This window comes from Eumetopias jubatus, unplaced genomic scaffold, assembly GCF_037043125.1.
Source record: "Eumetopias jubatus isolate StellerSeaLion01/CBP00866 unplaced genomic scaffold, mEumJub1_p1.0 scaffold_17, whole genome shotgun sequence".
In the NCBI taxonomy this organism is placed as follows: domain Eukaryota; kingdom Metazoa; phylum Chordata; class Mammalia; order Carnivora; family Otariidae; genus Eumetopias; species Eumetopias jubatus.
The window spans coordinates 45,794,464-45,821,934 of NW_028274823.1; the positions used below are offsets into that span (position 1 = coordinate 45,794,464).

The following is a 27,471-nucleotide window of genomic DNA, read 5'->3' on the forward strand; positions in this document are numbered from 1 at the left end:
ACAGCTCAGGCTGGGCATGGCGGGGCTGAGGGGAGTGAGGGCTTTTAGTCCCTAAACCGACCCTCTGTGGCAACTCAACTTGGCTTGACCCATTTATTTAACACTCTTTATTGAGCACTTACTCTGTTCCGGGCACTGAACTTGACACAATAATCAGGAAGACACAATTCTTCATGGAAGGGATGCCAGTGGAGCTTTGGCCCATCTGATTAATTATCTTATTATACATGGTGGCTGGCAATCAATAAATGTTACTCTTTCCCTATATATAGCCCTGTAACAGTTACATAGAACATGCCACATGTGCTATCCTATTGGAGAAAGGTAGAATTCTACCCCTTTCTAACCCACAAGTTACGGTGACTTGTGCAGCGTCACCCATCTCATTCCATTGTTTCCTCTAAATGTCTGCTCTGCAGTGTTCTTGTGTCTCCTTCAGAAAGTATTCTTCTTCTTCTTACTGGAAACCCCCAAAGAGATCACCTAAGTTTGAGGCTCCAAAGAGCTGCCTGGTGGGGCAATGAGAGCCTGGTGGGTGATGTGACCCTTTATGTGTGGGTGTCTGTGTCCGCATGAGCAGTCCTTGGTGCTCCTGAGAGCCTGGTGCCATCAGCACCGAGGAACAGGAGATTGGCTACATCCCAGGGCTTGTGCTCCGATGATTGTTAGAAAGTAGAGTTGCAAGGGCCGTACCCAGAAGGAATAGAATCTATATAAAATCATATGACCCTATAATCATTATTATTATCACCTACAAAGGGAGGCTACAGAATCCTGATTCCCACCTAGTCTCATGTGATCCTGAGCTTCAGGCTTATTTTTCCAGGCCTGTGTCCCTAGCGTCTCAGCACTGAGCACAAGTGTTTATTACATGAATGAGGCTATAACCCCCACTCCCTTCCCCTATTAAATGTTTCAAGCTCTCTTATTAAATCCCTGAGAGGTGATTGTCTCCTCTTATCTGGGTGCGCATGGAGTGGAGGTTTCCCCATGAACCTCAGAGAACCTCATTTTCCCCCCGGGCAGCTCTGCCGCTGGTGATCTTTCTCAGGATTTAAACTCACATCTGTCTTCTTGCAGCTTCTCCACGGGCCTGTGGCAGCCTCAGTCCTCACATGGCCTCCTCCCCATTCTCCCTGTCCTTTCCTCCTGTGGCCAGGGCCCTTGAGGACTGTCAGAGAGGCATCACTGCCTGCCAACAGATGCCAACATCCATGCTAGGTGGGCTGACCCTGGCTTCTCTCGAAGCTTCTTGTCCTCAGAGTAGCAGCATTGCAGAAGGCCTCAGAGAAGTGGGAGGCTCCGGCTGTGCACCAGCTTTTGCCACATTTGCCAGCTGGACTCTGAGGGACAGCTGCTCCGTCCCAAGTCCCACAGGTTCTCTTAGGGACAGTCTCCTCGGTTCCTGACTCCTTTGGGATGCAGATGTTCCAACACAGCCTCCCTGGCTGCACAGGTCTGGAGCTGTGGCATCTGCCCTGCCCTCCTCCACCTCCCTCCCATTCCCCTCTCCTCTCTTCGTACAAAGGAGAGGCTCCCGGGCCTATCAGTGGGTGGAAACATCCTGGAGGTCAGCATGAGCAGGAGTCCTCCCCTCCAGGATATGGTGCTACAGCATGCTGACATCCTCAAATATCCTCTCATACCTCTAAGAATAGCAACTGTCTCCTGAGCTTGTATCAGCAGATACAAAGCTGCTGTTGGATTCTTTACATAGATTAGCTCCCATCACCTTCACGGCACTGATTTTTTACACCACATATTGATGTGGGAAGTGAGGCCCAGGGAGGCTTATTCTCTTGCCCAAAGTCACACATGTAAGCAGCAGAACCAGGATTCAGACCCAGGGCTGTCAGACTGGAAAGTACCTTGTTATTTCATACAGTTAGAAAGTTTGACCTCAACCATAGGAAAAAATACACACTGTCCTGCAGGTTTCCTGGAGACACGTCTGTTGATTATCCATTCCTTTTTTAGGGCCCAGAAGTGGGAGAGTCCTCCTAAGCTGAAACCCCTGCCTCCCAGCTCTTTAGCTGGAGGCTTAAAATTATGCCAGCTTGGAGGCCAGGCCTGTCCCAGCATGGCTGAGCAGCAGTCCCTTGGCCCCTGCCATTCCCTCATGCAGTAGAACTTGGCCCAGCCTCACTCCCACTGGATGGGGGTCACTTCCAGTACCTCCACATTTGCTGGAACCCTAGGTTTGGCCATATCTTCCTATTCTTTCTCAGTATGGCTCTTGCCAGCAGCTAGGTACTTTTCTCATACTTCCCAGTGCAGGAGGTTGCCCCAAAGGCCCAGTTTCCAAGACTGCCTCTATCTTGGTTCAAGTTCTGGATTTGTCCCAGAGCCCACGCCCCTCCCAGGGCCTGGATGCTGGCCTGAGCTTCTAGCCCAGAGGCTCTCATGACCACCATCCCAGAGACAGCACTTCTGCCCAGGCTTTCCTGTCCATGCCAGGTCTCCCAATCCCTGCTTCCGCTGGGCTGGGCTGGGGGATAATTCGTTCTAGCTCCAGAGTCCATTCCTTCCCAAGCAACCCAGCTGGGGCTTGTCCTGCTCAGAAGAAAAGCCCAGTCCAGGCCCCTGATGAGTCAGGATCGGACAGACAAGCCCTGCAAATATTACCATTAGAGGTATACGCGTGGCCATTTAGACAAAATTTTGCAGTCTCCCATGGAGTCAGATCTGGGAGTTAGGGGATGAATCCACCCACTGAAGGAGCCAGGAGACAGGCTGAACATGGCTGTCAGGGAGACTGGTCCCTATGACTCAGCTAACGCACATGGAAGCAGGGGCAGGAGGTCAGGTTGGCCCTTGCTTAACAGATTTTATTGACCGTTTACAAAAGAGGTTGATCACAGGCAAATTGGAAGGATGCCATATTCCCCGTGCAGGGCAAACATGGTCCAGCACAGTCCTCTCCTGAAATATATGCTGCAAAATGCCTCTTTGATCAGGCTGGGCTCCCAGCTTGTTAGATTTCATCTCTTAATACACTCTGGGGTGGGGATTGCAGAAACCCCAGCAATGAGCTTACACACCGGCACATCTGAGTAACACCTCAAAACACAGGCTCAGAAATCAAGAAAACCACATGTGCATCTAATTGGTTTAAATAAAATCACTTATGATACTCTAGAGCGATTACTAGGGGAGCAAGATGCGAAGAACCCTCTCCCTGTACACGTCTAGATTCCTCATAAAGCAGTTTTCCTGAAAGTCGGGCAGAACTTCTTTGCACTAAACATAGAGGCCTGTGTGTGTTGTCTCCTGGGGCAGGTTGTCACAAGCTGACGAGGTGTGCTTGGCCAGGGGCAAGCGTCGAGAAGCCAGGAGCCCTCAGACCAGGTCTCTGCTACCAACCTGCTGTGTCGCCTCTAGGAGTTACTCCTCCTTTGGAAACCCGTTTGTCATCTTGGCAAAACAGAGACTTTGGCTGGATGTGCTGCCCAGCTCTGGTCCTCTCTGATGGTGGCTGGCCAGGGCTGCGTGGAGCATGTGGTAGGTGAGAACAGGATGGGAGGAGCCTCAGTCAAGGGCAATGACATCATCCAGCTCTGGCTGCCACAGATCGGGGCGGCACTCAAACCCAGCACAGGCCCTCCTGGGGGTGCTTGGCAGAATAGCCTGAAAAGCTCCTAATACTTTCTGGAAGAGTTTCACCCCAGAGGATTGGCCTGCAGAAAAATACTCTGCATTTGTGCTGCTTTGCACTTGGTTAAAGCCCTTGTTGCCACATATTTATTTCAGTCTTCACCTTGGACCTGTGAGTGAGGCAGTGAGAACCGACTTCATTTTCACAGATGAGGAAGTGAGTGATCAGGGAATTTAAACGGCTTTCCCAAGGTTATACCACGTGAGCAGGATAAAAACAGATCTCTCCAAAATTCAGCCCTGCACTGTCTCCTCAAGGACTCCTGACGGGGCAGCACCTTAGGGTGGGGCTTGTGGCTCTTCGGGATGTCTCTAGGACTCCTGCATGGCTCCAGCTTGGACATTTCTGGGCCCGCCTGGGACAGCCCTGGCTGGGGCCATTTCATACCTCTGTGCCCCTGGTCCCGTGCGGATATAGCAGGGGCCCATGGTCTCTGCCCAGACACCATCCTCCATCTTTCCAATGGCTTTGAGGAACAGCCCCACAGTTGGCGTGAGTTTTCAGGGCATCACTGCCCGGCCCTGATGCATTTGCTCTCCTACAGCCTGCAAGGGTCACTGACCACAACCTTAGCCAGGGCTGAACCTCCTTTTCCTGTTCCTGCTCTTAATGGGAGCCTTCAGGATCCAGGTTCTGGTTGGCCTTGCCAGGGCCCTGATCCTCCACTGAGGATGCTGAGGCTGCAGGAGGACCTGAGGGACTCGGCGAGGTCTGAGGTTGGTGAGTAGAAGACACCCAGAGCTGGCTCTTTGTTGATTCCCAGCCTCTGGGGAATGGGGAGCATCATAACTGTGCCAATAATCTGGGTGATGAGGAAGTATTTGCAAGTTGCAGCCCATAAATAGAGAAATCCCTCATCTAAGGCATGTCCAGAACCGTGGATATGGGGCTTACATCATGGTACAAAACAGAGGTGACCCTAAGGAGCAGGTGGTGGGGAGCATGGTCCAAGTAGTAGGACAATTGGGCTGGGGAAATGAGGGTCCACAGGACACATGCTAAAAGTAAGCCTTATTACCTACACCCTTCTTCTCAAACTTCTGCCTGAGCTCAGAGACCAGAGCTGATTGGATGGGGCTTCCCACCTTGGGTTTTGGTGACTGTTGGGGTTGCTGAGGGGTGAGTGAGCCAGAGACTGTAGGCACAGTCCAGGGGGCTGTGCCCATCTTGGGTGCCACTGTGGGTGGTGGAGGGGGAGCTGGGGCTTTGGGGGGCAGTGTGCTTCCTAGGCTGTTGTTGTTGCAGTTCTCATTGGAAGGATCCTCTCTGAGCACAAACTTGGCGGCAGCCTTGGTCCTTCTGAACTTGAGCCATTCGATGCGGACGGCACGGGGAGCAGGGCTGGGCCGCTTGCGGAGCACTCGCCGCACAGGCAGGACCTTGTTGGACTTCTTATTACGCCAGAAGGTGGCGGTGGAGATGAAGACGGTTATGGCCACAATGATGGCCATGATGCCAGCCAGGACACCCACAGCCTTCATGGGGTTGTCTTTAGTCTGCATCAGGAAGGTGGCCATGGGGCTTCGGGACAGCATCTGGAAGAGAGAGCCACCCCCTTGCATTCTGCGGCTTCTGTCCAGTCCTTGGAGTTGCTCCCTGAAGCCTGATGGTTTAAAAACCATCTTTCTGGGGTCAGGCATCCCTGGAGAATCCGACTAGCACTATGGGCTTCAGTCCAGAAAAAATGCACACAGAGAAAACGTGATGCATGCAGCTCTCCAGAAAAATACACACCGAGAGAGGATAATGCAAACAACCTTTTTCAGATTAAGAACTCCTGCATTAGCTGGACTCTTTTCTTGGGAGATTAGGGTATTGCTTACCTTTGGTTAGGGAAGGCCTCGCCTGCCCAAATGTATCAGGAGCTCCCTTAAGTCATGATTTTCTGCCAGATACTGAGCTGAGAACTACACATCATGATTTTACTTCTGCCTTTTAACACGCATGTGAAGGAACCTTCACTATCCCAATTTACAGGAAAGGAAGTGTTAAAAGGTGTTGAAACAAGGATTTCTGCTTGATTCTAAAGCCTGTGTGTCTGATGGCACAGGCAGGCTTTGCTAGCACTGAGTGTCTTTTGGAGGAAGACTGGAGATGGTCTTTCTTCCTCTGATCACACTGCAGCAAGGCCTGAGCTGATCCTCCGACCCTCTTCCCAACACAGACTTGGTACCCACCTCAGTGTCTGTGATGTCAATCTTGAGTAAGGCCGTGGTGCTGAAGGATGGGGAGCCACGGTCCTTGGCCTGCACTTCTAGGGACCACGTGAAGTCCCCGCCAGGCGTAATGTTGTGCAGGGCATCGAGGGAGCGGATGGAGTTCTTAAGCCGGATCTCCCCCGTGTGCGCATCGATGTCGAACACGTTGGCTGGCTCTGCGTGGGTGATGGAATAGTCCACCAGGTTGTTGGGCTCCTCTGCGTCCTGGTCCGTGGCCTGAGTGTGGGGAGGGTCAGACAGAGCTGGGCTTCACGGAAGACACTTGTATACCCTGGCTAAACCAATAAGTCGTATGTGGCTTGCTGGGTTGATGGGAAAATGGTCCTAAGCCCTACTTGGAGTGAACTGGAGTTGGGAGAAGAATTGAATGAGCCAGGGTCTGTGCCAGGCCCCCTACGTGTGTTACACCATTCCATCCTCAGAACAAGTCTGGGCAGTAGGTATTAAAAAAACAAAAGCTAAGTAACTTGTTTAAGGATGGATACAGAGAAGGAGGGGAGTTGGGATTCAAAGTCAAGTGTGGTGGGTTTCAGAGTTCATTCTTCTTCCACGTCGGGAAGACAGTGTTGCATAGCACTGCTTTGAAAGCCGGCCAACCAGCTGTGTGAACAAAGGCAAGCCACTTAAACTCCCCGAGCCTCGTTTCTTTTGTAAAGTGGCAATAATATCTTCTCTCTTAGAGGTTATTTCTGGGTTGAGGTGAGCATGGGGCTATATAATGTACCTTAAAAACCCCTGCTCATTGTGGGAAGCCAATAAATTTTATTTTGAAATAAATTCTTATGCCACAGTGCCTCTTGCAGCAGCCAGAACAAGGCTTTCAGGGAAGCTTCATTGTTTTCAAAGCTCACCTCAATTTTCACTGGGGTCCCCAGCACCATTGTCTTCTCCTGGATACTCTTTCCAAACTGAGGGTAGTGGTCATTGACATCCAGGAGAGTGACGAACACCTCAGCCAGGCTGTATTTGCCCTCCATGTCCTCTGCCTTCACGTAGAAGTTGTACCTGGCCGTGGCCTCAGCGTCCAGGCTGGCCCAGGGCTGGGTGTAGATGATCCCGGTGGATGGGTGGATCAGGAAGCTGCCAGGCATAGGGAGCTCAGGCTTGGGTGTGCACAAGCACAGGAGTGTGCATAGAGGCATGAGTGCGTGTGCATGCATGCGCGCGTGCGGGCGCACACACACACACACACACACACACACACACACCTGCAGGAGTGACCTACCTCCAAAGCATTATGCAGCTTCTCCAAAGTGGCCCACCTGATCATCTCCCTGACCCTGCAGTGTGACTGTGGGAGGCAGGCCCATCCATCTACTCATCCACATATTAACCTTGAACTTAGCTGGGCTCAGACTCACCCTCTCCACCCAGGGCCTGCCCCTCCCTAGCTCAAGGCCATGACCAGGACCCTTCTTCTCTCAGATCCCAGAACCTTTGCCTCGGGCTCTCTGCTTCCCTTTCCCTCCTTGGGCTTGTGCTTATTTTTCCAATCAAGGTCCTATCCTTTCCAGGTCCCTCCTGCCTTCCGCCCAGATCCCCTCTGCCCCCTGCCTCCCAAATCCCTTGTCCGAGGCCCTGTTCAGGATTCTGGATTTACTTACGGGTCTGCCCCGGACCCATAGATGGAGTATTTGACTTCGCCCCATGGACCTGTATCTGGATCTACGGCCTGGAAGAGAGAAAGGTCCTAGAGGTCCCTGCCCTTTGTCGGGGCATGTTGGCAGCTCATGTGTCTGAGGGCTGCTTTCCATGGCAATACAAGGGGATTTGGGGTTACCCAACTGGGGAGAAACTTATCTAAAGGACTGCTCTAGAGCCCTAGCTTTCTATCCGGGAGGTCTCAACTGTTGGGAGGAACCAAAAGGTTTAGATCTGGAAGGCATGTATCCTTCCTTCGTAAATGACGAAGGAAAAGATGGGTCCTGTGCCCTGACTTCAGGGTTTATGCCTATGTCCTCCTTAGAGTCCTGAGAAGTATTGTTACCCCATTGTACAGAAGAAGAAACTGAGCCTCAGAGAGTTCAGGTAGCTTGTCTAAGGACACAGTTAATGAGTTTGGGCTTTGCGATTCAAACAGGAACCCTGGTTTGTCTGATTTCATCAGGCCCCCTTCAGTGGGGGCTCCTAACCCCAGCCCCAGTCCCCGTGCTAATTCCCAACACACTGTGACAGCCACCACGTTGGAGCCCCCTGGCGCATTCTCAGGGATCCTGGCAATGTAGTAGTGGGAGGTAAACTTGGGGACATTGTCGTTGGTGTCCAGGAGCTGGATCACAACATCTGCTGTGGAGCTGAACTTCTCTGGAGTGTTCACTTCAATGGCCAGTAGCTGGGGAAGGAAAGAAAATAAAGGCTTGTCTGGGCGGGGGTCACCAAGCAGAAAGCCTTCCCACTTCTGTCTTAGCAGGGTCCAGCACCAGCCTGCCTTGCTCTGCCTTTACTCTCAGTCTCCAGCCTGCGATGCCTGGCACCACCTGCAGGGGGCATCTCTAAGGCCCACTGTCTTGAAAGGCCTGCTTTCTTGCGGTTCTTACAGTTGTATTTGGGCCAATTTCTTTTATCCCATTGATTTGCATATTCCTTTTTAATTTCAATTTCAAAAATTATTTTGTTATATAGTATAATTTAATATTTGTTAGGGAAGTTCCTGTCTCATATTCTTTCTTTCTCTTTTCCTGACTATTCTTATAGGTTTATTTCTCCAACTACAAAAACCAGTGTAATTACGTTAAACTCCCTCCACTTCACCAAAGGAAATTCCAGGTAAGACTTAGTTGAAATGATATTGGATTCTTAATTCACTTGATAAGAATTTGCATTTTTTAAACAAGGGGCGCCTTTATATTTCTTGCTTTCTTTATATCTCTTTGTTAAATTCTTGTGCTTTTTGTTATTTAGACGCTGCATATTTCTTATTATCCTCATTCCTAGGAACTTTATCTTTTAGTTATTATAAAAGAGGATCTTTTATTCCATTATTCTCTTTGCTATTTTTCATATGTAGGAACACTCTCAAATTTTGTGTATTAAGTTTGTAATCAATCATGTTAGCAACTTTGCTGTGTTTATTTTTCCAGCATTTCTTAGATTTGTCTAAGCAAACAATAACACCACCTACAAATAATGATAATTTTGTCTCTTCCTTTCTAATGTTCATACCTCTTATTTCCTTTCTTTATCTGAGGAATAACGTTACTCCAGGAATAGTGCTAAAGAATGTGATAGCAGGCATCCACAATTTGTTCCTGACTTCATAGGAAGCTTTTAGAATTGCGCTTTTAAGCATGATGTTCGCTGTAGTGGTATGTATATATAATTATAAATAATTATAACCATTTAAATAATATCAATGAGGTATGTTTTTCCTTTCTATTAATATATAGTATTTATGTTTATATGTGATAGTCATTATTTACATATGTTCATAATTTTAAACAATCACAGATACAAAGGAGTATTTTTTTCATCTTCTGCTAAAGTTTTTACCAGAATCGATGACAGATGTCAAATGCATGTGAGAAATATGTCTATCTTGATAATCAAATAGTATTTCTGTCTCAATCTATTAACATGGCACCTTGGATGCCTTTGCTTTCCTGGGACAGTCATGATTTATGACCGGGGCTCAGTGAGGCTGTGTGAGCAGTGAGAGCAGGCTCTTGTACCCTCCCCTCTTCCCACCTCCCACTCATGCTCCCCAGTCAGCCGGAGGGGCAGAGAAACTGAGAGGAATAAAGGAGGGGCAGGAGGTGACAGGGACCCCTCAGGAATGAATCCAGGAGCTGCTATGAGCTCCTAGGACCCCCCCCCCCCCAATTCAGGGTGGTGCAAAGCATCACCTACCTTAAAGGTTAGCACTTTGAACTTTTCAAAGTCAATGGCAGCTGAGTTCTCCACAATGATGGTGACTTGGGCTTCATTCAGGACTGTCAGTGGGACCACTCGGAAGATGCCCCCAGGTCCCACCAGCCACAGGTTGAATTTGGCATTGGCTCCCTGGGTGACAGAGTTTGGAGGAAGGCAACGGGGAAGATGAATGAGAACAGAAACTCATTAGATAGTCATGCTAAGCGAGGAGGGTTCCTATGCCCTTAACCCTGGCAGGTGAGTATTATTCTTTCTTTCTGTCGGCCAGGCCATCGAGGATCAGAAAGATTTAGCAGGCTATGGAGACTAAGCCGGGTAACAAACACTTACAGCCTAGCCCTCTGCTGGGCAGAGGAGGTGATGGGAAGTGGTCACAACACCTCTCTGGAGGATCAAATTCAGAGGGGCTTTTGTTTGGCTGGCTTTACTTTTTAATTGATTGTGAATGTCATTAGGCTAAGCAGAGAGTCTTTGGTTAGCTACTCTCCCCCACCTCTCTCTCTCGGTTACACTCTCTTGTTTCATTCATTTTGTGACCCGCCAGGCCCCTGGCACATAAGCAGTGAAGGCTGATGAGCTCGCAGCTCAGGACCCTTGGAAGACAGGTGGAGGGCAGGACCACACACCTGGTCTGAGTCGTTGACGGTGATCTTAAGGCCCTGCAGGATCTCTCCCTGAGGTGGGTGCTCATACATGGACAGCTCAAATCTGTTCTGGGGTCCACTCTCTCCATAGAATGTAGGCGGATGGTTGTTGAGGTCCACGATCCTGATGGTGACTGGGACCATGGCCTGGGCAGCTGGGATCCCTGAAGAGCTGACCTCAGTCACCTGGGGTGGGGACAGGTGGCTATTGCTGTGTGGCAGGAGACTCCAAGATGGCCCCACGGATCACCGCCTCGAGGTATTCACCCTCTTGTATAATTTCCTCTCTTTCAGTGGGGCCTGCCCTAGCAACTTACTTCTGATAGCACATGGCAAAGGTGATGAGACATACTTAGTGATTAGACCACGTAGATTGTAACTTCTGTTTTCTAGCAGACTCTTCCCCTTGCTGGCTCTGATGAAATGAGTAGCTATGTTGGAGAGGCTTCATGTCTCAAGGAGCTAATGGTGAACCTCTAGCCAACAGCACACTAGGAACTAAATCCTGCCCATAATCATGTGAGCCTGGAAGCTGATCTTTCCCCCACGGAGTCTTCAGATGAGAACCCAGGCCCAGTTGACAATTTGATGGCAGCTACATGAGAGACCTTGAACCTGAGGACCCAGCTAAGCTGAGGCTGGAATCCTGACCCACGGCCACTGTTTTAAGTCACTAAGTTTGTGGGAATGTTACAACAGCCACAGGCAACAATACAGTGCTAGTACTGATCCCATTTCACAGATGAGGCACAGAGGGGTGAAGTAGTCACCTGGGGTCACACAGCTAGTGAGTAGCAGAGCTGGAACAGGAAGAATTCAGGTGTGTCTGATTCCTTAATCAGCACTCTTTCCATCTCCCCACACTGGCCCCTCTTTGCAGCCAGACAGATATGGGTTCAAATCCCAGCTCTGCCACATTCTGTCCAGTGTCCATTTAGCCATGGGAAGGCTGCAGGGAAGGGGGGCTACAAAGCCGGGGCCGAGAATCCACAGGCTCCATGTGAACCACTCCCTGTGACAGATACCATCAAGGACCTCCCTCCCCTTGTTCCATAAGCATGCTCTGGCCTTACCTATTCTAAAACTCCCGCTCCCCAGACACCACTCCGTCACAGCCTAGCTGCTGTCCTGAAGCCCTTCTCAGAAGCCTACACCCCTATTTTTCCTAATTCCTACTCAGTTCTCAGCCCATCCCCAACTGAGATACTTCACACTAATTTCCATGCTGCATGCAGCACTGTCACCTCCTTCGCCCTCCTGTGTGTCCTCTGCTAATGTGACTTTGCTCTGTGCGGGCTCCTCTCTACCTCCTTGATCTCTCCCGGGTTGGCTTCACCTGCTCCCACCCCCCTCCTCACTCAGCCTCAATGAGCCCACAGCTGTGTCCTCAGCCAGTGCTCCTGTGTCCCCACAGCCATCCTCGGGGTGATCCCATTACCCAAACCCACGCTTCCACAGCCGCCGTATGCTGACACTGTCTCCCCAGGCTCCAAACCTGTATACCCAAACTCTCAGGGCCCGTCCTACCCAGACTGCCTCCTCTCCTGTGCTCCTGATGTCATGGTACCGCCCCAGACGCCCCAGCCCTGTCCCCTCCCTCACCCCGCACAGCCACATTCTGTGGAGTCAGCCTCCTTCATATTTTGCAATTTCTCTGTTTCTACTGTTCCACCTCCCCTCCTCCCCAAGGGCCCTCTTGATTTATCACCTTGACTAATAGCTCTGCCTCCCTGCTTCTCGTCCAGTTCCCTCCAAACTCAAGTTGGGACATGCGTTCTCAAACCCTAGGCTGGGACTGGTGCACAAAATCACTTGGGAGCTCAGAATGTGCAGAGTCCTGGGTTTCTCCCAGACACACTAACTTCCTGTCGCCAGGACCAGGTCCCGGAAATCTTTGTTTGCCAAACTCTTTAAATCTGAGAACCCTCCCTGCCCCCTTCCCCGCCAGTCTAAAGCACACAGAATGAGTTTTTTAACAAGACTCTAATCATGCTCAAAACCCTTCAATGGCTCTTTACTGCTCTTGGGCAGGACCAGCTACATAATTTGCAGACCCAGTGAAAAATGAAAATATTTTTTAACAAAAATTTTTGTTAAAAATTGTTTTAAAATCTTGTTAAAAAATTATCAAGAATTTCAAGACAGCAAGAGCAGAGCATTATGCCCATGGCTAAATGGACACTGGACAGAATGTGGCAGCATGGGACCCTTCTAATGGTGATGCCTGTGTAATTACATAGACCACATGCCCATAAAACTGTCCCTGATCCAGGAAAAATACTATATCTCATATTCAGGGCTTTCACTCCTCTGGCCCCAGCCTAGATCCAACCATTTCTCTGTCTACATGCTGCCTGTGGACCCTTTGCTCTAGCCCCATGACTCCTTGCTGTTACCCTAGTACATCAATGTGCTCTCCCCTCCAGCCTTGGCTCATGGGGCTTTCCTAGCCCACGCTGCCTCCAGTCCGCCCTCACCCCCACCACCAATCTCCACCTGCTGGGTCCTACCCATGTTCAAGACCTTGCTTCTTCAGTCCTACCTCCTTGTGAATTCACATCTCCCCTTTCCAGGGGCTTTGTGTGCGTCTGCTGCAGGATTCACACAGGCTATGTGAGACAGGTGCTCTTTGGAGCAACATCTAGCTCCCTCCCTGGGTGGAAGGTGGGTGGTAGGAGTGGGCTGGGTCTCATCACCTTTGGAATCTCCCAGAGCCGGAGGGTAGGAAGGAAAGCCAAGCTAGAGGTACCTGTACATGCAGCTCATACACCTCTCTCCTGAGCTGGGCAGGGCTCTGCATGACAGAGATGACTCCAGACGTCTCATTAATTTCGAAGTCTCCATCACTCCCTGGCAAGGGGGAAAGATGTGCCCTGCAGTTGCACACACAGCCATGGGAGGCGCAGGGGAGCCAGGCCAGGCAGGCGGCCTCATGCTCCTCAGGCATTCCCTCACTGAAGGCTCTATAGAATGTAATTCTAACATCTGGATCTTGCCAATGAGGAAACTGAGTTTCAGAGGGGCTAAGTTATTTGTCTACGATTACACAGCGTGTGTAGAGCCGGGATTTAAACTCACTTCTGACTCTGGCTTTCAGGTTTCATAGAACTGGCTTCTCTTATGTGCCCTGTGTGTGCGATGGCCAAGAAAGAGGGACAAACAGCCACACAGGCAGGGAGATAAGGAGGGGGAGAGAGAGGCGAGAAAGGGAGGGAGGGAAGAAAGAGGCAGAGGCTGCAGGAGGAGGAACAGACGAGGGAGAGGAGAGAAGAGATGGGGATGGTGGGTGCTGGGTAATTGTGGGAAGGCTGCAGAGGTGGAGGGGTGGGGATGGGGAGCCGTCAAGGGGGGGGGGGCTGTGTGCCTGGGGAAAGGAGCCTGCTTGTGATGGTGCCACATTCATGCATGCGTGAGCTGCTGGAGGGACAGTGTGCACAAGGCATATCCTAGGGATAGGGCCGGAGAGGCGATGGGGTCTGAATGAGAGCACACAGACATGAGCACGACTGTGATCAGGCAACCACCCTGTGGGGACTGGCTCCTGGGGGCCACAGAACCCACCCGGGGCCACCGTGACCTGCTTAGTTGCTGCTCAGTTGTGCAAAGAACACAGTCTTGGAGCCAGAAGACTTAGGTTCAAATCCAATGGGAATGTGGGATGGCCCTTTAGCTTCTCTGAGGCTCAGTTTTCTCATCCGTATATAGGGCTAATAGTAGGAAATGTCGTATCATCGTTGCATTTAATTCTTTTAATTCAGCCATATGCTCTAGGCCAGAAATGTGAAAGAATGAGAGGGGTGCCTACATGGCTCAGTCAGTTAAGCGTCCGACTCCTGGTTTTTGCTCAGGTCATGATCTCAGGGTCACGGGATTGAGCCCCATGCCGGGCTCTGTGCTGGGTGTGGAGCCTGCTTAGGATTCTCTCTCTCCCTCAACCTCTGCCCCTACCCTCCCCCCAAAAAAGTAATGAGAAAAAAAACCCAGTAACTTTAAAAAGTGTAAGACACATTGCCACCCCCTCTTGTTAACTGGTGTGTGCCCAGGGTGAAGGGACATGAGTTGGTGCCACCCATGTTGCTCTCGGTGCCCCCACTCCATGCTTGTCTCCCTGTTGCTAGACATAGTGACAAGCAGGAGCCAGAGCACATGCCCAAGAAGACTTGTCACCTCCTGGAGGGGCCCAGCACCCCCCCCCCCACAATACATCTTGTACTTCTGGCTTTACAAATGAGGAAACGGGGACCCAGAGAGGTCTGGGCAGGTCACTCTGGTCACCCAGCAAGGAGGAGCTTTAGCCCAGCGATGGGCCTGTCCCCAAAGTTGCCCCAGACTCACCATTCAAGAGGCTGTAGAGAATCTGGTTGGGTTTGCCTCGATCTCCATCCATGGCAACCACCATCAGTACCTCCGAGCCCTTCGGGGGGACAGAAGCAGCTGCCTGAGGCCAGTGGGTGATGCTGGGGCTCCCCCTTCCCCAGATACTTGCCCCCATCAGAGGGGAGGTGCCACTGCCACCCAAGAAAAGGGCCAGGCCTCTGTGTGGCCCCACACCTGCTCTACAGGGAGACCGGAGCACCCACTGGCTCCCAGGGCTGGAGGGACAGCCTGAGCCTGGCTTCTCCCCACCACATCGGTTCACACATGGCCACCCAGGGACACTCAGGCCCCCCCAAGTGGGCCTCCCCCTCACACCCCTCCCTTCCCACACACCACACTCAGCTCTGGCCTCCGCTGTCTGGCCCCCAACAAACCTCACCCTCACTGCCTCATCCACCTTTTGCCTTCAGAGGTACAGGGAGGGAGTCAGAGACAGGTGAGAGAGGGGCTGGGCACAGAGGGGTCCAGTGTGAAGTCCAGGAACGAGGATGTTTTCCTGGGGCCTCCGGCTGGGGTGCTGTTCGAAGGGTTTGGGCAGGGATGGCACAACTAACAAGCCCGCTCCACGTCAGCCTGCCGCGCCCTCCTAAGCCCCCTACTCGGGCGCTTCTCCTCGGCTTATCCACACTCGTGGCTGCTTCCTGTCTGTCCAAGTGCTGCCTGCTCTCCTTCAGCAACACTTTCCACTCTTAGCTCCTGGCAGGACAGCTGGCCTCCCCCGAGCCCTGCCTTCGGCCCCCACCAGAGGAGCCCGCCATTTCTCCCTCACTCTGTGCTCATCTCTACCTCTCAGCCATCAGCTTCTGGAGAAGCAGTATCGTAGCTTGGGCCCAGCATGTAAGCGGTCCTCAGTAAGTGCTTTCATTATCTCATCAAGTCTAGAATCATCAGACTCAGGGAAAGGAAAATTGATAATGCAATTCAGTTCCACAGAGTCCTTGAGCCGTGGCTGTGTGAAGTCTGCTTCCAGCCTGGTCTCGGCCTCCGGGGAGCTCAAGGTCTGCCTGAGGTGAGGGGGCATGTAAATACGTGGGTGCACCCCAAGGAGGGGTGTGCATAGCGTGGGAACGGAGAAGAGCGCTCCCATCTCAACCAAAGATGTCAAGGAAAACAGTGCCTGGGCTGGCCTGACAAGGGCAAGGAGCGTCAGGCCCGCGGGACGGTCTCAGGGAAAGGCTAAGGACACAGTGGGGACATGGGCTGGGTGCTTGGAGGCTGGTGAGGACTCAGGGGTGGAGGGGAGGCCGGGCCTTAGATGCCAGTCCTAGGGATAGGACCTTCCCTGAGAGGCCTGAAGACAAGCATAGTCACCACAACACCAGAGGCAAAGACTGCACTGAGGGGGAGGAAGCTGAGGCCATCCTTGGAACTGGGCCTGCGGGACAACTACTGGTCTGAGCAACCCCAGGCTATGAGCTTGGAGCTGGGGAGGCACAAAGGAACCTCACCCTCTTCGTCCACACAAGGTGTAGAAAAAGCCCCACCCCACCCAAAAGCAATGGACCACCTTCCAGCCTCTCTTCTCAGCCCTTTTGAGGGGCAGAACACTGGCAGCTGGATGAGAGTAAGTCTGAATGAGTGAAGAAATGCCTGTCGCAGTCTTGGCGCCCAGCAGGTGCTCCACACCCCAGGACCTGCTTCTTCTCCCTTACACTCCCACTGGCAAAAGTACAAGCTCATGCACTGAGCCTGAGCCAGCCATGTGATGAGGGTGACCCAGGGCCAAGCCACAGGGGATCCCGGGGCTGTGGTGTCTGGAGGGGACGCTGGGCTGAGGGGCCAGCCACCCACCGGAAGGGTGTCCTCATATACATAGCCATAGTAGGGTATGCCCAAGAAGATAGGGGCCATGTCCTGCACGTCCTCCACGTTGACTGTGACCGTGGTGGTGGTGGAGAATACCACGTCAGCCCCTCGCAGCCTCCCTCCGCCATCCTGGGGAAGAATCAGAGAGTGAAGGGGGGTCGGGCTCTGGGTGGCCCCCGGTGCGATTTGGCTTCTGCCACGTCCTGGCCTTGAGACCAGCTGCCCTCTCTGATTTCTGTTTGGTCCTGTGTCACCTGGAGATCATTTCCACCTCATAGGGGTTATTTTAATGAGAGGATGCATGGAGGTTTTAGTCAGCTCACTCAAAAGTGTTCCTTTGGAAAAAAAAGAGTGAATTCTCACTCCAGGGAAACCATGGCAGAGGAGGAGGAGGGGGTCAGAACATTCTCCCACCTACCAGGAGCCAAGCCTCAAACACCTTCTGGGAACCTACTAAGAGCATGACCTGGGCCCACGCCTGAGCCTGCATGATGCAGGTGTGTGCCCAGCGAGCCCGGCCCCCGTGGCTTATCGGGCAGGGGCTACGGGCTGCAGGGGGCTGGCCTGTGGCCAATATGTGACCAGCGAGGGCCTTTCTTTTCCTGGAAAAGAGAATGTTGGGCCCAGAGGGACAGCTGGGGTTTCCCGCCCTCAGGGGACAGAGCGGCCACCTTGGCTGAGCACCTGCTGACTTGCAGATCCCATACGACGCACTTTAGAGGTCTGAGGAACTCAGCTCAGCCTCACGGGTGGGCAGATAAGGAAGCCAAGGATCACAGAGAGGAACAGGTGAGGTGAGCAAGCCCAGGCAGAGACAGGGAGGTGCCCAGAGGCCAGGCTGTGGGGGATGTGAGGGAGCATGGGTCTCTAGGCCATGGCCGCCTGGTCCTCCGAAGGGGAAGCTGGCCTGTCAGTCCTCATGGAGCGTACACCCTCTTCCAGGAGGGAATATGCCCTCTCCAGCCCACGCACTCCAGCGTCCCTGGAGACTATGTCCATGTCCTGGCAGGGCCCACATCAACAGAGGTTCTGATCAGCCGCACCCCCACCCCCACTGCCATCACACCTTCAGCCCTCCAAAGCGCCCCCACTCCCTTACAGAACCGAACTCTGTTCCAGCCGCAGGGCAGCTTCCCTTGACAAAGGCTGAAGAAAGATCAGATGCTCCGCCTTCCTCCCTCTCTGTTACCTTGGCAACCACGGTGACAAAATGGGCCCGGGCCTTCTCGTAGTCCAGTGTGGCCCCTGCCCGGAGGCGCAGCACGCCACTGTGGCGGTCCAGGGCAAATCTGGTGGCTTGCACATTCTGTAAGAGTGAGGGGCAGGCTGGTCCTCAGAGGGAGACCCAGGCCAGCCCAGGAAAGGCCGCTTTGCTTACTGACAGGGGGTCTTCACCGTCCTTTGTCGCAGGAACCCTGGCCCTCGGGTCCCCCTCCCGTCCCTCAGCGTGCTCCCGGCAGGGCCCCGGCCTTCTTGCTGCCCAGCTTCCAGCTCAGCTCTGGCCTGGACTTTCTAGCAGGTAGACTTAGCAGCAGAGAGGCAGTGGGGGCTCAGAAGCCACAGTGGTGGAGACAGCCTTCAGGATCTTCCCACCCCAGCAAGTAAGGGACTACGGGCCAGTCACAGGCAGCTTGGGGGGTGGTGGAGGGTGGGTGGGGACAGGGGGTGACCCTCAAGCTGGAAAAGGGGTTACTGTGTGTCACGAGCTGTTGTGGAGCTTTACGTGTATTTAATCCCCAGAAGAACCCATGAGGATGGACTTGTGCCTTTCCCGTTCGGCACGTGAGGAAGGAGAGCTGGGAGAGCTAGATGAGGGGCTGAAGGCCCCACGAGGAGGTGGCGGAATCTTTCCAGTACAGGTGGAGCCCGGGGATTTCTCCAGAACCCCTGTTGTCAGCCACCGGGCGGTACTGCCTTGACAGTTGTGAGAGCCTGGGACTAAGCTCGGAGGGCTGAGGAGCAGCCACGGGGGCGCAGCTGTGAGAGGCACGGCGGGTTCCTGAGGAGCCCAGAGAGGAGGACGAGGTGCGGGAAGGGGGTCTCTGCCTTTGACGGGGCTGGGGCGCGTGTGTCACTGCTCTGTTCCTCCTGACAGATCCCCCTCTGCCCTTTTTCCTCTCCACAATTCTAGGCCCAGGGAAGTTTTTCTACCCTGTGTGGGTGCAATGCGCCCAGCCCTCTCCTGGGGAAGGGGTTTCAGGGGAGAGAGTTGAGGGTCCTGGAGACCCAGGGAGAAGGTGGCAGGGAACCGAGAGGGAGCCAGGGTGGGCCGGTCAAGGGAAGACGGCTTCCACCCACGCTCCTCTCATGTCCCCACCGGCCCAGCCCAGGCAGGTGGAGCTGAAGTGACGTCTTTCACAATCGTCAGGAATAGTGGAGGCTGACTCAGGGCCTTGGTGATGGAGGTGGTGGCCCTCCAGGTGTCCCCTCTAGCCCAGGTCTCTGGTAGGGACCTTACCTGCAAGAAGTAGGTGACAGCCCCTCCAGAGCCTGCGTCCTTGTCCACTGCATGCACCTTAATGATGCTGCTCCCAGCAGGTATGTCCTGAGAGGTCACAGCCATAGTGGGGGGTGGGGTCAGTTCCAGGGCAGTGACACAATGCTCAGGGGACTGGGGGTAAGGGAGCCATAGAGAGGTGGAGCCAGGGAGTGAAGGGCTAAAAAGAGGTGAAAAGGTGATGATTAACCAGGGAGCACCCCACTGGAGAGAGGCAGCCGTGGAGGAGACGTGCCAAAGTCACAGTGGGTTCAGGGAAGAAGGAAAGGGGAAAGAAAGGGACAAACGGACATCCTCCATCCTCCAAAACGAAGACTCCAAGTAGACAAAGGGTTTAAATATGAAATGGAGAAATGGTTAATAGACACATTCCACATAACCAGGGATCACGTACATACCATTCAGAGCCAAAATGAAGTATATTTCTCCTACTCAATCAGCAAACATTAAAAAATTCGAGACTCCCCAGTGTTGGTGAGGGATGGGGAGACAAAGCCCCGCCCACATCCTAGGGGAGAGAGCCAGCAAGGGCTACTAAGGCAGCTCATGCTCTCAGCCTTGTCATGTCACATCTTGGGCCAGATCTTAAGGAAATCATTCTAATTAGCTATATGGAGGTTTTACGTTAATGTTCAGAATTTTACGTTTCTTATGACAGCAAAAATGTAAAGCATCTTAAATGTCCAAATGTAGAGGACTAGTTCAGTCAATGATGGAATATGCACTAAATGGAAGCTATTAAAATGACAGTTACCTAAACTTTACAATTACTGAGGAAATGCTTATGTTGTAAATTAAGCGAAAAACAGCATACAGAAAGCGTATGTTTAGTATCATCACAGTTATGCAAATAAAACAAACAAAATGAATCCAGTAATCCCACAATGACTCAAAAGAACAGCACCAAAATTTGACAATGTTGTCTCAAGCTGGAGGGATGGAGGGTGATTTTTGAAACTCGTTTTTTTCCTACTCTTCTATATATTTCACATTTCCACCATAAACATACATTATGGTTTTAAATGGAAAACGGTAAATGGACACCCCTGTGGATAAAAATGGATGTGTGAGGGGATGGAGGCAGAGGTGAGGGGAGGACATGAAGGGGAGGGCCCCCCGGAGGGCAGTGAGCAGGTGCTCTTCACGCTGGGGCCGGCCTCCTGGGGCAGGTCACAGGGCAGCCCAGAGGGTCGGGAGGGCGTCAGGGCGGGAAGGCACGGGCTCCACCTCGGGGCCTCTTGCTTACCTCGGGAACCTGGGCCACGTAGGGCTCCTGGATGAAACTGGGGGCCTCATCATTGGCATCCGTCACCAGGATCATGACTTTTTCTGCCACCTGAGAAGGGGCAAAGCGGACAGGAGCTGGGGCAGTGAGACTTTCTGGGCAATACAGGCACAGTGGCCTCTAATACCCCAGGTGTATGTCTCTGCCTGGTGTCTCTCCTTCTTCATCCCTTCCTTCCCTCCTTCCTTCCTCCTTTTATTCATTCATACAACAAACACTATGAAGCAACCACTTGGTGCCAAGCACTGTGGTCCGTCCCAGAGACAGAAGACACGATCTGATGGTGTGTGTTTTGCAGAATGGGATGGCAGAACAAATCCTCATATAAAAGAAAGGTGGTGATCTCATGCAGGGTGCTAACAGTGGCATGCCAGGCACTGTGGGCAGGGCCCCTGTGCTATATGACTCTGGGGGCACTATGGCCTAGGTAAATGCACCCCTTAGGTTTGTGGGTACATGGTTTAGGAGGCTGTCTCCAGAGGCCCCGAGAAGAGGCATCTAGCCCAGCCAGTGGTTAGGACAGCAGGGAGGCTTCACAGAGGAGTGAGATTTAAGCTCTGCAGGAGTTTGTCAGGAGAGAGGGAAAGAGGTGGAAAGGTATGCCAGGAAGAAGGAACAGCACATGCAAAGGCAAAGAGGAGCGATATGTGTGGCGAGTTCAGAGGACATAGCAGATCTGGGGCTAGATGGTTGGGAGGGTGAATATGGGAGAGAAGGTGGGCAAGGCAGATAGTGACGAATGCGGAGCCCTGAGTGCCAAACTAGGGCTTGGACTACATCCCGAGGGCAGTGGGGCCTGCTGTGAGTATTTTCACAGCCGGCTCTGGCCAGGTCTAACGTTTCATGGTGATGGCTCTGGCTGAACTTCAGAGATGGATTGGGGTCAGGTAGCCTGGAAGCTGGGGAACCCTTGAGATCACTCACCCTGGCAAGCAGTGATGAGGGCCGGGCAGAAGTGGTGTCTGTGGGGAAGGAGGTAAAGGGGCAACCAGGTCTGGGTGACTGGGCAGGAGCTGGTCGGAGGAGGCAGACGGGAAAGCATCCCCACTGCCTCCCCTGGTGCAGCCCTGTCCTGGGGGCATGTTGGAGCAGATCTTGATGGGCCTCGGCTTAGATTTGCCAGAGAGCCCCTAGGAGGGAGAAGGAACTGTGGGCAAGCCCAGGGAGTGAGTACTGCCAGGGGGCTGGCTCAGGGGCACACTTACCAGATTCACGCCATCCGAAATGCTGATGATGGCTTCGATCTCATCCTCCCTCTGTAAAGCATAAGGATTGAATGAGTGCCTGGGAGTCTGATGTACCTGGGGACCCTGAGGCTGGTGGGGGGGAGGCTCTCCCTGCCCCCATGGAGCCCACCAGAGCAGACCTGGGCATTTCAAAGGAGTCCCGGTGCAAGGCAGGGTGACCAAAAGCTGCCTCTGGCTGTGCTTGAGACCTTGTCTCAGCCCATCAGAGGGTCTCAGCCCATCAGAGGTTCTCATAAATCCACAGTAGTATTGAGGCACTGAGAGAGAATGTTCCACTGCTAGAATGAGGACAGATGCTAATCTAGTGTGCTGGACGCCCCAGGGAGCTGGGGTTTCCTTTTTTTCTTCCTTCTCCTCATCTCTCCCACACCTCTCTCTGTATTCCACGGTCCAGGTCTGCAGTATCTCAAGCACTCCCTAGCCCATGGTGGGACCTCAGTGAGGAGGGTATTGAGGTCAGCAGGCCCCCGGGGTGCCGGGGAGGGGTACACGATGACACTTCCACTTCGGGGTCCCTACAGCAGCCTCTGAGACCCACCTTTCCTTTCTCTACCCTGGCCTGCAGCAGGTGGAGTCGGCCATCGGACCAGAGCTGGAGGTAAGCCCATGGTGGAGGTCCAGTTATGTGGTCCGCGAGGCCCAGCAGCCTGGTGTGGGGTCTCAAAAGAGAAATGTAGCTCAGGCCCTGGCACCCGTAGGTTCAGAAAGGTGCAGAGCGATGGAGGAGTAGAGGTTTACCAAACTCAGACCCACTCTCTAAACCACTCTTTCCCAGGCTGGTTCAGTCAGTAGAACATGCGACTCTTTATCCTGGGGTCATGAGTTCGAGCTCCGTGTTGGATGTAGAGCTTATATTAAAAAAAAAAAAAAAGACTCTTTCTAGCCCTGATCTGCTGTCAGTTTTCTGTGGCTTACAGGACCTCTCCAGGGATGACCTCTAGGGAAACTTCCAGCCCACAGAGGTTTGTCTGCACACCTGGGAGACAGCACTTCCCACACCTCTCCATACCTCTCTGTCCAGCTCTTCAACCAAGGTGATGTTTCCGAAATTGGGGTCAACAGAAAAGACACTTCTAGTGCTGGGGTCAAAGCTGATGTGGTAGGAGACAGGGTCTCCCTCGGGGTCTGTCCCATTTAGAGTATATACATGAGAACCTGGAAGGAGACACAGAAGGGGAGACTAGAATCTGGGACCCAACTTTTCCTAAAAGTGGCATCTGTTCGGGACCAAGGATTCAGCTGTTTATAAGGTGGGTATTCAATCCAGTGCTAAAAGTCCCGCCCTGGAGTGAGCATTGGCTGCAGGCCTCACCCCTGTGGGCTGCTTCCCACCCTCTATCATTATTCTACATAACTGTCGGTGAGATGTTAGTATCAGCCACTGTACGGATTGTAATCCATAATACAGATTATAGAGGAGTTTCAGGTCTGCTGTGCCTAACTCCAGGGCCTCTGTCTAGTATCGATTCCTGTCCCAGGAGCCGAGACTAGGGTTCCCTGGGTATGGGGGATGGGACAAAAGGGAGGCAGCATTAAGGCAGGAGGGGTGACCCATGATGCAGCATCGTGCCCCCATGTCTGGATTGGTTCTTCAGGGACTTCTGAGTAGGTGCGTCTTTTACACTGCTATCCTCTGCTCAGGGGTCCCAACCCAGAGAGAGAGAGAGAGAGAGAGAGAGGGAAGCAGGGAGAATCTCCTCTTTCCCCTTTGCCCTTTCTCACGCATATCCCAGCAAGCTGGAGGTTCTTAGGCCTGTTTAAAGCCTTCGAAGCTCCCAAGCTCCAGGAGGTAAGTATATTTGCTCAAGGTCACAACAGTGAGTAAGGGGCAGTGCTGTGGCCAAGCCTAGGGGTTATCATCACACTGCCAACTGCTGCCTGCTGTCTGGGGGTGGCCCTGTCTCTGGGCCCACAGTCGGGTCTCCAGGACTGGCTCGGCTTAAGTCTCCATGACAGCCGTGACCTCCTTTCCTGCAACTGCCCTGGGGAATTCAGAGCACAAACAGGGTGCCCCGGGAGGGCCCACAGCCTGGCACTGGGTGTCTCCATAGGGTCAGAGGAGTCACGGGTTCAGTCCTTGTGTCCAGGGGAATGTGGGCCACCCTCCGGGAAACCAATAGGGGGCCAGGGCCAGGACCAGGGCTACTCACCTACAGGGGTGTCCTCCGGGAGGCTGAACAGGGCCATGTTTCCGTTGGTGCTGCCCACCCCATTGTCGAAGAAGTGCGGGGCGAAATTGGCCTGGGCTAGGAAGAGAACAGGCAGAAGCACGGACACAGGGTGGGACAGCTTCACACCTGCATGGTCACATGTCTGGTCTTAGTCTGCCCAGGCTGGCAGTCTCCTCCCCAACCCCAGCACACCGACAGACTGGGCTGGGAGCTGCGGAGAGGGTCTCTCCACCACCACCTCCTCCCGCTCAGGCTTGGCTCGGGCTTGTCAGGGGCTTGTCAGGGGCTTGCACCATCTGGGGCACTTAGAACCCAGGCAGCGGCCAATCTCAACCCACCAATGGACAGACTGGGAACCCCGCGCCCAGAGAGGGGCCAGGCCCTGGCCAAGGTCACACTGGGAGCTGGGACACCCTTCTCTGCCCCAGCAGCCTTCAGAGCAGCCACCAAACCTCCCACCTTGCTTCTGAAGAAGCCGAGGGCAGCGGGGGTCCTGGCCCCAAATCGGGGGTCTCCAGGTTACCTGCCAAGCCCGGCAGCTGGAAGGATCACCCCAACCCGCCCCGTCCGTTCCCCCCCCCACTCCCCCCGCACGCCCGAGTCCCACGGTGGAAGTGAGCGGCCCGGAGCTCTCCCTCGGCCGGCCACCCGGGCAGTGCCGGCACCCGCGCATCGCCCCGACCCGGCGCTCGGGGGCCCGCGGCCACTCACCCAGGCAGAGGCGCAGCAGCCCCAGGGCCAGGGCGGCCCCTGGGCCGCGCCTCATGTCTCCGCGGGCGGAGAGTGTCGCTCGCCGCAGCCCGGCCGGGCGCAGGAGCGCGGAGCATGCCCCGGGCAGCGCGGAGGGCAGAGACGACCCACGGCGGGGGCGGCGGCGGCGGCGGCGGCGGCGGCGGCGGGAGGGGCGCGGGGCGGGGGCGCTGGGTGGCGCGAGGGCGCTAAGCGGATGACACCGCTCGGATCCGCGCGGCTGGAGCGCTCCCGCTGGCCGCCAGATGAGACCAATTAGTGCGCGCGGAGGTGAGGGCACCGGCTCTCAGCCGCGGGAGGCGCCGGGAGGGGTGGCGGCGAACCCCTCTCCCTACCACGCCCCCCTCTGCCCAGGTCTCGAGCGCAGGCGCCGAGGGGTCCCCAGCTCCGCAGCCCGGAGGACCACTGGGGAGGGGGCCCTGAGCAGGGCACTGGAAAATTGGGGCTTCTCGGGGTCTCCAAGTTCTGGTGGGCCTGGGCTTCCCAGGAGGTTTCCCTTTTTATGATCATCCACTGTGACTTTGAGGGAGTTTGGCAGGGAACAGCCCAGCCTGAGTCTAGAGGGGTCCCTCCCTAGAGGTGGAATGTGCAGAAGGGGGTGGATCCACTGGTGTGGGGGGGTGGGGTTCCAGGGATAGTGCCTCTGAAGGCTTGGGGTGGGGGTGAGACAAAGAGGAGGGTTGTTGTAGGGTGAGGAGCAGATGGGGAGGGGTTATCAGGCCCACCTTACTGGGATCCCAACTCTTTCCTGTCCTGCCCCCCCAGGCCAACCCAGCTGTCCTAGCGGGTGGGATAGTTAGCTAGTGTGATCATTAGTGGGGGTCCACATATGTGGTAGGCAGCAGGGGTGGGGGTGTGTGTTCAAGTCACCACTAAGGTGGGAGGCAGAAGTTATCAGGTAGCAGGTTGGTCTCAATCCCTATTGTCACTCCCAGTGTCCAGTGGGTGCCAAGGGAGAAGTAGCAGACCCACTCAAGCCTTGTAAGGAAGGATGAATGGCCTGAAGGCAGAATCAAGCCCCTCCCTGGGACAGACTTGCCAACAGAGCTGGCCAGCACACATATGGACTGCCCCCGGGAGGGGTGAGCTCCCTATCCCCGAAGGATATTTAGTCAAAGCAAGGTGCTGCTATGGGGGCCCTGGATGCTAAAAAGTAGGAGAAGCAGGTAAGCTTAGAAACCTTCTTGGTTGTTGGTAGATTTCCCTGGACTGGACCCTCATTCTCTTGCTCTGATATTGGAGTTTGGTTGAATGGAGAAGCAGCCTGGTCCCTTCTACTCACAGGGGGCACAAGGAGGTCACTTCAGGCCCAAGCTTGATCATGTCCCAGGATGGTCTTGGAAGGGTGTGTTCACAGACCGAGGAGACCCTTTGTGTGCCTCCTGGAGAGGCCTCCCTGACTGGGGTCTTGATATTCCTCCGCAGGGGCCTTCATCAGAGCAGAACGTCACCTATGCCCCTGGGCCAGCCCTCCTTGATCTACTGTTAGCAAGAGATAGAGATTCAGGACAAGGAGATGAATCAGTAGTCCCAGAGTGTTGGGCAATTTTCAGGCCCATTTAATCAGAACCCTTCTCCTTGAATCCCCATGAGTTTGGCCCTTTGGCTGGAAAATGCACTTTATTTTTTTTTAAATATTTATTTGAGAGAGAGCACGCATGTGTGGGCAAGCTGGGGGAGAGGCAGACTGAGAGGAGCAGACTCCCCGCTGAACATGGAGCCGACTGCTACCTGGGTCTCCATCTCAGGACCCTGAGATCAGGACCCTGAAATCACAGCCTGAGCCAAAACCAAGAGTCAGATGCTTAACTAACCGAGCCACCCAGGTGACCCTGGAAAATGCACATTAAATTGCACAGACATTTCTGTATCTTTCTGTCACAAAAGGCTGGGACAAGGCCAAAGCAAGTTTCCACAGGTCTCCATAGAGATAAGGAGACTGAGGCTTTCTGTGGATCACTCAGTGTGCTGGAGGCAGCAACGGTGTCCTGGGGCAAACATCTTGCCAGTGGGCTGAGCTTTCCCTGTGTCCTGTCTGCCTACTTCCTTATCACTTGACTTCTCTGGCCTCAGTTCAGTCAACAGACTTGCACTGGAGAGGGATACTGAAGGGGTACCCCCACATGTCGTGTGTGTGTGTGTGTGTGTGTGTGTGTGTGTGTGTGTGTGTGTTGTCACCTCTATTATCTTGTGTAAGCAGTATGATCTCTTCTGATGCGATTGTCTCTGCTTTGGAAAAGAAGAAGTAAAGCACAGAGAGGGTAAGTCACTTGTCCATCTTCACACAGCCAGTGAGGGACAGAGCCTAGAGTCACATCCAGTTTGGGCCTGCTGCATAAAAAGTTGAAACTTTTGGTGGCAGAGGGAGATGACCATGAAGTTACTGAAGCTTCAGGGCCTGGGACCCTGGCTCACACGTCTCTTCTGTAGCCTTAATTTTATTTGCAGTTTATATATATATTTTTTTTCCTTAAAGGGGCCATCCCCCTTCAACTGTACAGGCTCAGATCTGCTAGAATGACTAGCTGTCCTGGTTTGCCTGGGACTGAGGGGGTTTCCAGGGATGTGGGACATTCAGTGCTAAAACTAGGAAGGTCTGGGGTAAACTGGGACAAGCGCGCCACTGTAGATCTATCCCTGTCCACAAAGCATTTGAGAACCTGGGAGAACAGCAGTTCTTCACGGAGATTCTCACCATGGTCTTGATCTTTAGCGCAGAGGAATGAGAGGCTCTGTGGAGGGCTCAGTGTATCATAAGCTGGGAAGGGCTCACCTCCTGTGAGACACAGAGCTTGGCCCTCACCTGCAGACCCTGGGCAGCCTCAGACACATGTCACCCTATCCTCCACATGTCTATTACCCCTGCAGGGTGACAAGCCCCCTCTTCTAAGGCCTCCTAGAGCCATGGCACCTGTAGTGAAACACCAAATCAGTTTCACCTCTCGGTCAG

The 27,471-nt window shown here is 53.6% G+C and overlaps 1 protein-coding gene across 1 annotated transcript; it reads right to left on the minus strand.

Moving 5' to 3' along the window:
• Window positions 1-4,653: 4,653 nt before the first annotated feature.
• CDHR1 (cadherin related family member 1) lies at window positions 4,654-24,537 on the minus strand. The gene is made up of 17 exons (XM_028098992.2): window positions 24,483-24,537; window positions 23,751-23,846; window positions 22,610-22,755; window positions 21,559-21,609; window positions 20,315-20,404; window positions 19,030-19,116; window positions 17,761-17,877; window positions 16,557-16,700; window positions 14,724-14,802; window positions 13,138-13,238; window positions 10,371-10,574; window positions 9,721-9,873; window positions 8,042-8,206; window positions 7,479-7,546; window positions 6,726-6,954; window positions 5,833-6,090; window positions 4,654-5,190 (listed from the first exon to the last, which is right to left on the minus strand). Exons 1-17 carry the CDS (start codon window positions 24,535-24,537, stop codon window positions 4,654-4,656), a joined length of 2,580 nt encoding a protein of 859 aa, XP_027954793.2.
• Between the last annotated feature and the right edge of the window lie 2,934 nt (window positions 24,538-27,471).